Raw genomic sequence first — 12,169 nt, 5'->3', positions numbered from 1 at the left:
AGGCGGGCCTGAATCTTCGTGTTAATCTCGATCTGCCTGTTGCTGGCGTCTACCAGTTGGGTCTGCTTGAATTTCATCTGCTCCAAGTCGTCGAAGTCGGGGGTCCCGGCTACCACTTTCAGCGCGGTTCCGAGTACGTTGATTCTTCGGGCTTCCCGATGGTGGATCCGCAGGGTGGCGACCAGGTTCCTGATGCGCTCTAGGTCGGCGCGTATCACCTGAGACATCCTGTTCACCTTGAACTCTTCGATGGCCCGTTGGGTTCGGTGGGCGTAATCTTCGTAGGACGTGACGTTCGTGGTGTGGCTCAAGTATCCGGGCCTGTCCCAGATGACGACGTCGCCGTCGATGATCGGGAGCAGGAGCACGTGCAGTTTGGCAGCCATGGCGAACCGACAAATGGCCCAAGCCAATGCCAATGCGCCAGAGAACCATCTGCGGCTATCCTGGACACCCAGATGATGGCCACGCTGAGCCCCCAGACTGTCATGGACTACTTCTGCCGCAAATCCAATCCGTTCTACGACCATTTGTGCAACAACGAGACGATACGGATGCAGCGGCTGGGACCCGAGCATCTGCAGTAGGTTCGCTCTTCATCCACTAATCCACTTGGCTAATGATAACTTTATTTGCAGCAACATGATTGGACTGGAGTACATCTTACTGCATGTGGCCGAACCCATTCTGTATGTGATACGCAAACAGCATCGTCACAATCCCTCGGAAGCGACACCCATTGCCGACTACTACATAATTGGAGGCACTGTTTACAAGGCGCCCGATTTGGCAAACGTCATCAATGCACGCATAGTATGTACTCCATTAATGTACTCTTGAGCTAAGCTAAGCCCATTTGATTTCAGCTCAACACAGTCGGCAATCTTCAGTCTGCCTTCGAGGAGGCCAGCAGCTATGTCCGGTATCACCCCAGCAAAGGATACACTTGGGATTTTTCCTCCAACAAAGTTTGTAAGCATCAATACTTGTTTGCAAATTCTCTGTTTTCTGTTTAAGTCGAAAATTTTCTGCAGTGTCCGACAAGTCCAAGTCGGACAAAAAAGATGCCAGCGCTGTGAAGGATGAAAATAGCGGCACTCTGTTCCAGAAGCAACGTGTGGACATGCTGCTGGCCGAATTGTTACGCAAGTTTCCACCGCCCATCCCTCCCATGCTACAGAATCTCCAGCAGCAGCCTTTGGCAGCGGGGGATGAAATGACACCCGGCGGTATCAATGCAACCGATATGAACAATGCCACGGGGCCGCTGGATATAAAGACAGAGGGTGTGGACATGAAACCCCCACCCGAAAAGAAGTCCAAGTGATTATGTAAGTGTGTATTTTTGTTCGTCGGTTGTTGGAGATTAAATTACACTGGAACTAAGACTAAGCTAGAGTAAAGACAAAATGTTTGATTTAATCCTTAGCACTCGGTGCTTCATCTTTAGCGGCGACCTTCATGGTCTGACTCTTCGAGTGCATCGTCATGTAGTGGTTGGTGTACTCCAGTATACTCTTGAACGGCTGCTTGCAGATGTTGCATGGCAAAGTCTTTGTGGGCGTACGGTAAACACCAGCATGGGCAACGTTCTTTGGCGCGTTTTTCACGGACGGCGGTCCCAAGGCCTTGGCTCCATTAGGGGCAGCTAGAATGGTAGATAAAAGCGTTAGAATAGTTCCATCCTGTCTTTAGATAACTTAAAGCTTACCCTTTCCAATTGGTGTTGTATTTTGAAGACGTGGTGCCTTGTGTGCATTCAAAACAGGTGGACCACCGCCACCTACAGTAGCTATTTTAGGTAGCTGCGCCTTCTTCACATGATTAAGTTCTGTGAACTCCAGCTTGCGCTTTTCGGCTGGTGGTATTTTGTCACAGTTCTGCATCAGATGAATGTGCAGAGTACGCTCCAGGGCGAAGTTCTTGTCGCAGAACGGGCAACGATTCTTGCTCCCGCCAGTGGCACTCGGATTGCCGTTAAGTCTCTTTAGGGTCTTGGGTCCACTCTCTACCATGTCGTGCATGCGAACATGCATATCGTGCAGGCTCTTCACACGGAAAGTGGCTCCGCAAGACTTGCAATTGAAGACTGCATCAGATGCGGGCTGAGTTGGGGCCTTCGAAGCGGCTGGTATGACATTTTTGGGACAACTGTTCCCTGTGGTGGATATGGACATGCGCGAAATGCCAGATTTGGTCTTGGGTATAGGCAAAACGCTCCGGCGGCTTACTGATAGCCCGCCGCCTGCGACCATCTTGCGGGATGGACTGTTCAGCGTAGTTTTCACTACAACGGACATGCGTTGTTTGAAGGAGTAGGTGCGCGTCTCGACAGCGCCTGTCGGCAACATTGAGCGTCGTGGATGCGGCAAGGTCCCAGAAGCTTTAGGAAGTAACGATACTCGCTTTTTGGTGGGTTCGAAAGTTAATGGTTTCGAGGTCGAAACGCTGGCGCTGGATATCTTTAGAGCCTTGGAAAGCAGCTCGGAGACTTCGTTGACAACATCAGCGACTGGGGGAGTCTCTTTTACATCTTTAACTTCTGGAGAACAAGCGAGAACCGACGAATCCTCATTGGACACTGAAAACCGGATCGGTTTAACACAGAATTGCGGGAATACTGGCGATAGGGACAAGACTCACCTTCGGTAATGTTCTCTAGCACCACATTTGCACTTAAAGGGTAAACGGTGTTGAGGATATTCGGCTTAGCAACCTCCTGCATTGAGACTTCATCCGTGGTGGAGTCTTCAGTCTTCAAAGTATTGAATTTCACGGTGGTACCCGTCAGTTCCAAGGAGCTGGAAATTGTTGAATTATTACCGCCTGGATTCTCATCGGGCAGTGAGTTCTCCTTGTTCTCCGCATTATCCATTTCGACAGGCATTGCCAGCGACTCTGCTGCCATGATTTTCTTTGAGGGAGTTGAGCTCAAAGCGTTGTGCTTGTTCAACAAGCAGTAGTCGAATGGTTTCAATGGCGAGTTTGGCTCGGAATTAATGAGTGCCGAGTGGTGCAGAGCCTGGACGACGGCCCGTTTCATCTCCGTATCTTCTACAGTCTTGTCCAAATTGGCTTCCATCTTGGAGCTGTGCACCTCCATATATTTCGTCTGGTTAATAATTTTCCCAATTGGCTACTCAAAGTAAATTTGATTTGTCAAAGAGAAACGCCACTAACAATGAAAAACAATTTGCGAACGCCAGAACCGACGCTGTACCAAAAACAAAGCCGCTAATATTTTAAAAAGATTTTCCAACACTAGTCATTGGAAAAAATTCAATAAATATTAATAATTTTCTTAGCTCTTATTTCCCGAGACACACTCGACACGACACAACTATATACTGAATATGATGAAATAAATTAATTCAGCACTTGAAAGTTTTTCATTTCGTCGCCTTCTTTGATTGACGAAAACTATATAATACCGTATTTTTGAAAATGAGACGGTATATTTCAGTAGTCAGCCGTATATTTTATCCTTGTTCTCTTTTTCACAAAATGGCCATTGCGCATACCCTAGGGCAGAGGGTATTATAGAATTTAGGAAATGCTTGTCATCCGTGGATCCAATGGCCATACTCAATGCGGATTTTTGATGCCAGCAAAGACGTAAAATCCCATACACACTACGTTACACACTTACCTCTTTCCTTAAACCTTATGTGGAGATAATGTTTTTTATCCCCAATCGGCCGACTAATTATTTCGAATTAAATAAAACTCGGCGCAGAAATAAAATTACGATATGTTCTTTAATGCGTGACATCCAAATTGCAAGTGTGGCTTGCCTGCCCTTTACATTGCCGCTCCGATCGCTAAGCGCAGCTTCGCTCGGCCGACGTCGGTAGGCAGACGCAAAGCGGAGATAGCGAAGAGCGAGCTGGCAGAGAGCGTTTAGCAGGGCAAGCAAGCGCAAAGCTTTAACAAACAAATGAGTGACATAGAGATAAGTAACAAACAAAATAGGTGCTATTTGGCAAGCAGCTAATCGGCTGGGTTCTGCTCCGAACACCTTATTTTAAAAATAGGTACTTTAAATTAATAAATCTTGTAGGAAATTAGCTCATCATTCGAAAATGTGCTCAGCGCTGAGAGTCCTATTTAGCTATATCAAATCGAATATTCAAATCAAGTAATATGGTTCCAATCCTTGACGGGGAACGATTAACACTTTGTTGGCCAAGGGGTATTTTAATATATTACCGAAAATAATGACAATTTCAGGTGAAAGATATCATGGCTCAAGTATCCGGGCCTGTCCCAGATGACGACGTCGCCGTCGATGATCGGGATATAACTCGCCGTGGAATAGTCGTTCAGTTTGACCGATGCTTGGGCGGAAACCGTGAGTGTGAGGAGTGCTAGGAGGGTATTCATGACTTGGGCGTCTCTTCGTCGTGGGGCGATACTCGGATGTGGCGTTTGGTTGGGTGAGTCTTTGACTGAGGGTCGCTGGCTCGGATGGCTTCGTCTTCTCTTGGTGAGAGTGCACTGATCGATGTGGGCCAGCGCCGCGGCTATTTAACCGCTCTTTGGAGCTGTACTCGCGGAGCACGCTCTTCTTTTTCGCTTCCGTGTTGCACCGGGGGTGCGTTTTGGGATCGCCTGCCGCTTTGCTACCATCTCGTTTCTTGCCCCGTCGGCGGGTCTGCGTTGGGGTTTCCGCGTTCTCTTCGCTTCGTCAGTGGGTTTGTGGGGCGCATGGTCGTGAGCGTTACGTTACTTCTTTCGCTGGCGTCAGCGCTGTTCGATTAATTGGTGGTCGCGCGGTTCGCTGCGCTTGCATTCTCGGCGGTATTATGCCATCGGCCTCGTTTTTATGCCGGTGCTGTCTTTTGGCCGGGTGGCCCGGGTTTTGTTGACTCAGCGGTGCCGTGGTTGGGGCGTCGGGTTGAGGTCTCGTGGCTTTCTTCGTCGATGTCAGCATTCTCGACTAGGTCAGTGTGTTCTTCGGACTCGTGATCGTGGAACTCTCTCAGGTCGTTGATATTTGCGGTTTTGTGTTTCCGGCTTTCGCAGTCTTGGAATTTGTCGATGTTTGGCGATGGAAAACTCTTGACCCGGTAGGGGCCGTCGAACTTCGGGGCCTGCTTTGCCGCAAAGCCCTCGGCGGCATTTGAGAGGTGGTGTTGGCGTAGTAGTAGCAGTGATCCGACGGCGGGGTGCCATAGTCGCCGGCGGAGGTTGTAATGTCTCCCTTGTTCTTGACTGGCTCTCTGGATGTTGTTCCGGACGATGGCGAATACTTCTTTCAGCCGCGTCGCTTTGCTGGTGGCCGTCTCTGGCGTACTCCCTGTCCCGGGCGTGACTTCGTCGTAGAGGGCGCCGGGGAGTCGGGCTCTCTTCCCTGCAGGAGGAAGGCGGGGCTGAATCCGGTCGTCTCGGAGACGCTGGAGTTGATCGCCAATGTCATCTCGGGTAGGAGCTCGTCCCATGTATTCTGGTGGTCGTCGACGAACTGGGCGATCATCGTTTTCACAGTCCGATTGGCTCTCTCCGTCGGGTTTTCTTGGGGCAATACGGGGCTGTGTGTTGCAGCTCCACTCCTGCGCTTCGCATGAATGTTCTGAACGATCGGCTGGTGAACTGGGTCCCGTTGTCGCAGACGAATAGTTTCGGCACGCCGAAGCTGCTCAGCATTCGTTCTCTGAAGGCTCGTTCGAGGTTCGCTGTTGTCGCTTTTTTGAGGGGTACCAGTTCGACCCACTTGGAGAAAGTGTCGAAGAATACCAGTAAGATGGTGTTCCCGTGCTTGGACCGTGGTAATGGTCCGACGAAGTCGGCACACAGGGTGGCGAAGGGTTCTTCGGCTTTACGTGTGAGCATCCTGCCCACGGCCTTGCGCTGCGTGGCTTTGAACTTCTGACAGCTTACGCAGCCCTGCACGTACCGTCGCACGTCTCGGTGTAGTCCTGGCCAGTAGTATCGTTGTGTTGTCCTCAGGATTGTTTTCCGGGCGCCAAGGTGTCCTGCCGTTGGTTCGTCGTGGCATTCGCGGAGTACTCTCGTCCGGCCGTTTTTGGGCACGCATAGTTTCCACGGTATGTGGTCGTCGTCGTCGGCTCCGTGTCCTAGATAGCGGTATAGCTGCCCATTTTCGTACGTGTAGTCTGGGTACTTCTGGGATTCGTCTTGGTCTTGTTGGATCCTTTGTTTACGCCAGGTGCATGGTATGTCGTCTTCCTCAATGCGGGAGAGGGTCTCCAGTGGTTGTCTTGACAGTGCGTCTGCGACTACGTTCTGGTTGCCGGCCCGATAGTGCACGTCGTATTGGTATTGCTGTAGTTCGAGCGCCCATCTTGCTACTCTACCGTAAGGGCTCTCGAGGGTATTCAGCCACTTTAGTGCGAGATGATCGGTTATGACGTCGAATCGGTAGCCTTCGAGATAGCATCGCAATTTTCGGATCGCGCAGATGACGGCGAGGCATTCCTTGTCGGTGGCCGAGTAGTTTTCTTCTGCCTTGTTGAGGCGTCGACTGACGTATGCGATGACCCGCTCTTTCCCTTCGATCTCTTGGGTGAGGACCGCGCCTACTCCAAGGTTGCTTGCGTCCGTCTGCAGGGAAAATTTGACGTTAAAGTCTGGGCAGGCGAGTACCGGTGCGGTGGTGAGCAGTGTTTTCAGCTCGTCGAAGGCGTCTTGTTGTTCTTGGCCCCATGTCCATGCTTTCCCTTTCTTCAGCAGCAGTGACATTGGTTGGACTACGGTGGCAAAGTTTGGGAGAAATCTGCGGTACCACCCGGCCATGCCTACGCACTGTCGTTGCTCCTTCAGGTTGGTCGGCGGCCTCAGATCCTTTACGGCTGCGATTTTGTCGGGGTCCGTCCCAGGTATTTTATCCGGCGTTGAAAGAAGGCACACTTCTCCGTGTTGACCCGTAGGTTTGCCTTTCGCAGTCGTGCGAAAACTTCTTTCACGTTGTTCAGGTGTTCCTGGAAGCTTTTCCCGACGATGACGATGTCGTCGAGATATGCGAACGCGAATGGTTCCATGTCTGCGCCGATAACGGCGTCGAGGGTCCGTTGAAACGTGGCTCCCGCGGAGTGTAAACCGAAAGGCATTACTTTCCATTGGTATAATCCTCGGCCGGGTATCGTGAATGCCGTGGCTTCCCGGCTGTCGCGGGCCATTGGTATATGCCAATATCCGTTTTTCAGGTCGAGGGTCGTGATGAAGTGGGCATTTCTTAGTCGCTCTAGTATGTAGTTGATCCTGGGTAGCGGGTACGCGTCCGGGATGGAACGCTCGTTTAGCTGCCGATAATCTACACACATGCGCCATCTCCCGTCCTTTTTGCGGACGATTGGCGCGCTGTGGGGCTCCGGGATGGTTCGATTAGGTCCTCGGCTATCAGTTGGTCGACCTGTTCATCGATGATCCGCCGCATGGCTGGATTTTTCGGGTAGTACCGTTGTTTTATGGGTCGGTTGTCCCTCATGACGATGGTGTGTTCCGTCAGATCCGTCGTCCCTCGGAGGCCCGCGAGTGTTGGCAGTTCCTCGTCTAGGAATTTCCGTATTTTCGGCGCGATGTCGGAAGGCCATGATTCGTTCCGAATCGTACTCGGGTGGGTCGTCGATTCCTGGGTCGCAAGTGTGGTCGGGGTTCTCGGGAGGATTGTTGTGTCGAATGCGCTTGGTGGTTCGACTTCGCGAGTGTATTCGCTTATGCTGGCGACGATGGCGGGTGCCTCGATCGTGAGTAGGGGGCTCGTGTGTGTCCTGGGGGTGCTTGCGCGACGTTGTACGCTGCGTGACGTACGAACGTGCGGGTTCCGATGGCGGTCGTAGCGTTTGACCGACGGCTAGTTTGGGCGGTGAGGTTCACCGACATGGCTCCAGGCGTGGTGCTGGGCCGCATGTCGGCGCCGTACGAGGTGTTGCCCGGGAGACGTTTCATGATGTCGGGGACGATCAATGGTGCGTCGGCTCCAGGTGCGTCGGGGTTCCGATGGGTGCCTCGCGTGGCAGTGATCGCCTTTCCCGGTTCCTGCCTGAGAGGACGCGGGAGTAGCGGGTCGGTCGGTGTCGTAGGGGTCGTTTTCGCGTCGAGGGCGGTGTCGACGCGTTCGTGGGCCAGGGTGGCGGTCGGAGGTGGTACCTCGAGCGCCTGGCTGCTGCGTGGCGGCTGTCGTTGCTGGGGCCGGGTTGTCTTCTGGAGGGGCGTCCTGGGTTCTTTTCCCTTCGTTGGTGGAACCGCGTCGGTGCCCTCGGGAGACCGGCTCGCTTTCTTCGTGGCTTTGCTTAGTTTTGGTTTTCTCGGAGTGGGCCTGGGGCTAGTGTGCTTCGTCGTGGCAGTGGGTTCTGTGTTCCTTGTTCCTTGTGCTCTTGTCTCGTGTCGTGGCGGGGAATTCGTTGGCGGCGGAGGTCTCGAGTTCATGGGTCCGGTGGCGTGTACTTGGCTGGCGGTGATAATCGGCGTGTTTGGGATGGGGCGTTGGGAGCCTTGGAGATGGAGGCGTGTGCCGCCACTTTGTATTGTGGTTTCAATGGCGCACAGGAAATCCATCCCTATGGTGGCTGTCTGTACCATATTGGGTAGTACCAGGAGTGGCATCTGTACCTCTTGTTCGTCTAGTTTGACGTGCGCTAGCAAGATCTGAGTTATCTCGCGAGTTGAGCCGTCGGCTAGGCGTATCGGGACGCGTGCGGCTCGCAGGTCGTTGTCGCAGCCGAGTTTGCGGGCGAGGTCGGCGTTGATGAAGCTTCGGGACGCCCCGGTGTCGACCGTGGCCTCCGCGCGCCGTCCTCCGATGGTCACTCTCGCCATTATCCGGCCGTCGTGTACTTGTAGCGGGTTTCTTAGTTGGTTGTCTGAGGAAGCGTCGTGCCCGGCTGTTCCCGTGTCAGCTGGGGACGCGAGTCGTTTCCCGACTGGTGCCGGTGGCAACAGCCCACGGTGCGCGTTCCGCGCCTGCCACATTCCCAACAGAAGAGGATCGATGGGTTGATGCAGTCGCGAGAAACATGTCCAGCTTCTCCGCAGCGTCTACAGGCTGCGCGTGGGTTGGCGATGGGGTGGTGATGACTCTATGTGCCGTTTCCTGTGCTGGAGCGCCGGCCTGGTGCGGCTTCCTTGCGGGTTCCGAGGTGTTCCAGTGAGGTTTTCGCTGGTCGCAGGTCGCTGGTACGTTTCGTTCCTGGATACTCTCGAACTCTGTGGCCAACATTGTTAATTGCGTCAGACTTCTCAGTTCTTGCCTTCGCACGTACAGCTGGTACGCCGGGAGGGTGTTGTCATAGATCCGGCTAAGTTCCTTGGCTTCGTCGTACCCGGCGTGGTGCATGAGCAACCGGAGCTCGATGACGAAGCCCTTGAACGGTTCGCCCACCGCTTGTTTGCGGTCCCTGATCTGGTCTTCCAATTGCTCGAAGTACCGGGGAGGCTGGAAAAAGGATAGGAATTCCTGGCGGAAATCGGCCCAAGAGGCGCTCTGGAGTCGGCTGGTGCGGAACCAACGGTTGGCTCGGTCGGTGAGGAGCTCTGCCATGGCTCGCGGCACGTAGTTCATGTCTACCCCGTACGAGAGGGCACGCTCTTCCATTAGTTCGACGAACGACAGTGGGTCGTCCTGCCCGTCGAACTGGATTCCCCACTTTCGGATCCGTTCCGCCATCTGTGCGGCGTGACTGTAGTAATGACCGTCTGTGGGGCCATTTCCTCCTGCTGTTGGCAAGATTCTTCTCCGGGGGCGGGGGCTTCGGTAGATCTTCGACGGTTATCGATGTCGGTGAGGTGCTGGCTTTGCCCTCCATGACTCCTGGAACTTGTAGGCTGAGTTTGGGGTCCGTCTTTCGCTTCTCTGTTAGTGCTGAGATGTCGGGCTGGGGCGATCTGGCTCGTCCTGGCGATCTGGCGTAATGCCGCTCGAGCTCTGCCAACCTGACCCAGGCATCGTGTTCGAGGGGCCCGGCGACTAGTTCGGCGAAATTTCTCCGCAAATCTTCCACGTTACCCTCGCGGCTGAATCCGAATTCCTCCGCGAAGGACTCCAGCTCCTCTCGGCGGCGTTTGTGTATCCAGCCGGTACTCACCCCTAAGTTGGCGACGAATTCTCCAGGGTAATACCCACTGGGCTGTTCCGCTGTATGGGATTCCATCGCTTCGATTGTTACTCGAGTTGGCTGTTTCCCTGGGCTAGCGCTTTTCCTTCACTAGGGAACTGTGTCGAGCTTCGCGGCTGACGCTTCGAATTTCTTCTCGGGGTGACGGCACTGTTCCCGTTTCTCTGTCGCTGTGTCGCGCTTTCGTCTGCTCGTTGCGCAACTCTTGCCGTTGGTATTGTGCGAGGTCGGGGTTTTCTTCGGGTCGTTTTCTTGTGTTCTTTTCTAGTGGCCGTGGGGTTTTATTCCACAAACCCTCGCTGACGTTCCCTTGGGTCCCTGCTCGGGCGCCACTTGTGATGAACCTATTTCAGGCTGAGGTAAGCTCAGTCCCGTCCAGGGGTCAATCCACAATAAATTTGTAGAAATGTGATGGAACCCTAAGGGCGGCGTCAGGGGGCGGCCTGTCGTAGAGAGGTGGATCGGGGCTAGAATGGGCGTCGCTCGTCGTGTAGACGAAACGACCGTGTAGACTCGGGGCGGGGCGACGTCGGTGCCTCGGCCAATTGGGGTGAACTTACGCAATCGGGTGTTTTTACTTGGATAATTTGACACTTTATTGTATTTCTTAGCGGTTTAAATGAACTTATTTTTAATTGGGCGCCGATGTCTTCTGGTGAGTTCCGGGTACCGCGTCTGTACTCTGGGCCGGGTCTCTGCGTAAGTCTTGGCATCACGACCGTACTGTGAGCCGGATCTCTGCGTAAGTTGTTCTTTGGTTCTCGTCGCCGTCTTTTTATAGGCCCGTATTGCTGACTCCGCGGGTTCGAAAGTGCACTTCCGCGTCGGGGTGCACTTCGCCGTTTTTGGTGACCGTCGCAGACTTTCGCGGTGTCATCTTTCCGCAGTCGATGAACCCGGAAGTCTGCACTTGGCCGATGGCTTGGCCTGGAGTGGGGGGAAAGCTCGTGTGACCTGATGTCTTTGGTCATCGTTCTAGAGTTGGCGCGTGTTGATCGTTGGTTGCTTGCGGAGGGGGCGCTGGTTGTGGGGTGCGGTGCGATGCGCTCATTATAGGTCGGTGGACGGATTGTATCGAAACCTTTAAGGTTCGTTACAAGGTGGAGAAATTTAACTTCTCTTATGCCAGGGAGATAGCCTCGTTTAAGATAAGCATCTCCCCAACTCAATTTGACACCATTTGCTCCGCCAAATTTTGGCCGGAGCATTTGGTGGTGAAGGAGTTTAAGGCTAAGAAGAAGAATAGGCCCCCCATATCCCTTCCAAATCTTTCCAGTGTGCCACCCTCAACCTCAACTTCCTCTTCCTCAACTTCCCGTCTTGCTTCCACCTTTCCAAAAAACTAACTTCTCTATTAGTAACCTATCAGAATGTAAGAGGCTTGCGTAGTAAGCTCAGCATTCTTTTCCGGGATAGTGTTGCATTTGCTTCCCACGTTATTGTGTTTACTGAAAGCTGGTTAAAGCCGGACATTCTTTGTTCCGAGGTTTTGGCAGGTCGGTACACAACTTTTAGAAAGGACCGTTCGTCTCGACGTGCAGGGGGGGTTTTAATTGCAGTGGACTCTTACTTCACGTCGGAACACTTCACAGTCCAAGTTCAACAGGAATTGGAATTCCTGTGTGTTAAACTGATTCTTCCCGCTTTCGCTATATTCATTACTTGCTCGTATATCCCACCTTCTTCGGATATTTCAATTTATGAGCAGCACTTGTCCGCTTTAACCGCTGTTTCTTCCTCGCTATCTGATAAAGATCGTATGATAGTTCTTGGTGACTTCAACTTGCCAGGAACTGTTTGGTCTTCGGTAAACGAGTCTAGTATCCTAGTGCCCATGTCACGACATGACTTTGTGGACGGCTTGCTTGACCTATCCCTGTCTCAAGTCAACCATGTGAAAAATTCCTTGGGTCGATTGCTTGATCTGTGCTTTGTATCGGATCCGACCATAGTGTTGTTAACCCGAGCCCTTCCGCTCACTATACCTGAAGACGCCTACCACCCTACTTTCGAGGTGTCGCTAGATATAGGACCAACTGTATTGGATCGGTCGAGTAGGCTGCCCGAGTTTGCGAAGCTTAATAACCTCATTAGTG

The 12,169-nt window shown here is 52.9% G+C and overlaps 1 protein-coding gene and 1 pseudogene across 1 annotated transcript; one reads left to right on the top strand and one right to left on the bottom strand.

The window, feature by feature from the left end:
* The first annotated feature begins 346 nt into the window (after positions 1-346).
* Positions 347-1,388, top strand: LOC117190156 (annotated as a pseudogene).
* Positions 1,325-3,316, bottom strand: LOC117190155. The gene is made up of 3 exons (XM_033395225.1): positions 2,644-3,316; positions 1,712-2,581; positions 1,325-1,648 (listed from the first exon to the last, which is right to left on the bottom strand). Exons 1-3 carry the CDS (start codon positions 3,101-3,103, stop codon positions 1,419-1,421), a joined length of 1,560 nt encoding a protein of 519 aa, XP_033251116.1. The 5' UTR covers positions 3,104-3,316; the 3' UTR covers positions 1,325-1,418.
* Positions 3,317-12,169: the final 8,853 nt, after the last annotated feature.

This window comes from Drosophila miranda (assembly GCF_003369915.1).
Source record: "Drosophila miranda strain MSH22 chromosome Y unlocalized genomic scaffold, D.miranda_PacBio2.1 Contig_Y1_pilon, whole genome shotgun sequence".
NCBI classification, from domain to species: Eukaryota; Metazoa; Arthropoda; class Insecta; order Diptera; family Drosophilidae; genus Drosophila; species Drosophila miranda.
The sequence above is the reverse complement of the archived record's forward strand: the minus strand, read 5'-3'. Positions and strand labels throughout refer to the sequence as shown.

Bases quoted from the DNA above. Each gene is read 5' to 3' on its own strand.
- LOC117190155 (XM_033395225.1), bottom strand. From the start codon at position 3,103: ATGGAGGTGCACAGCTCCAAGATGGAAGCCAATTTGGACAAGACTGTA. The intron at 2,582-2,643 runs GTGAGTCTTGTC...TCCGGTTTTCAG, and splicing joins GCTAGAGAACATTACCGAAG to TGTCCAATGAGGATTCGTCG. The intron at 1,649-1,711 runs GTAAGCTTTAAG...CTACCATTCTAG, and splicing joins TACAACACCAATTGGAAAGG to CTGCCCCTAATGGAGCCAAG.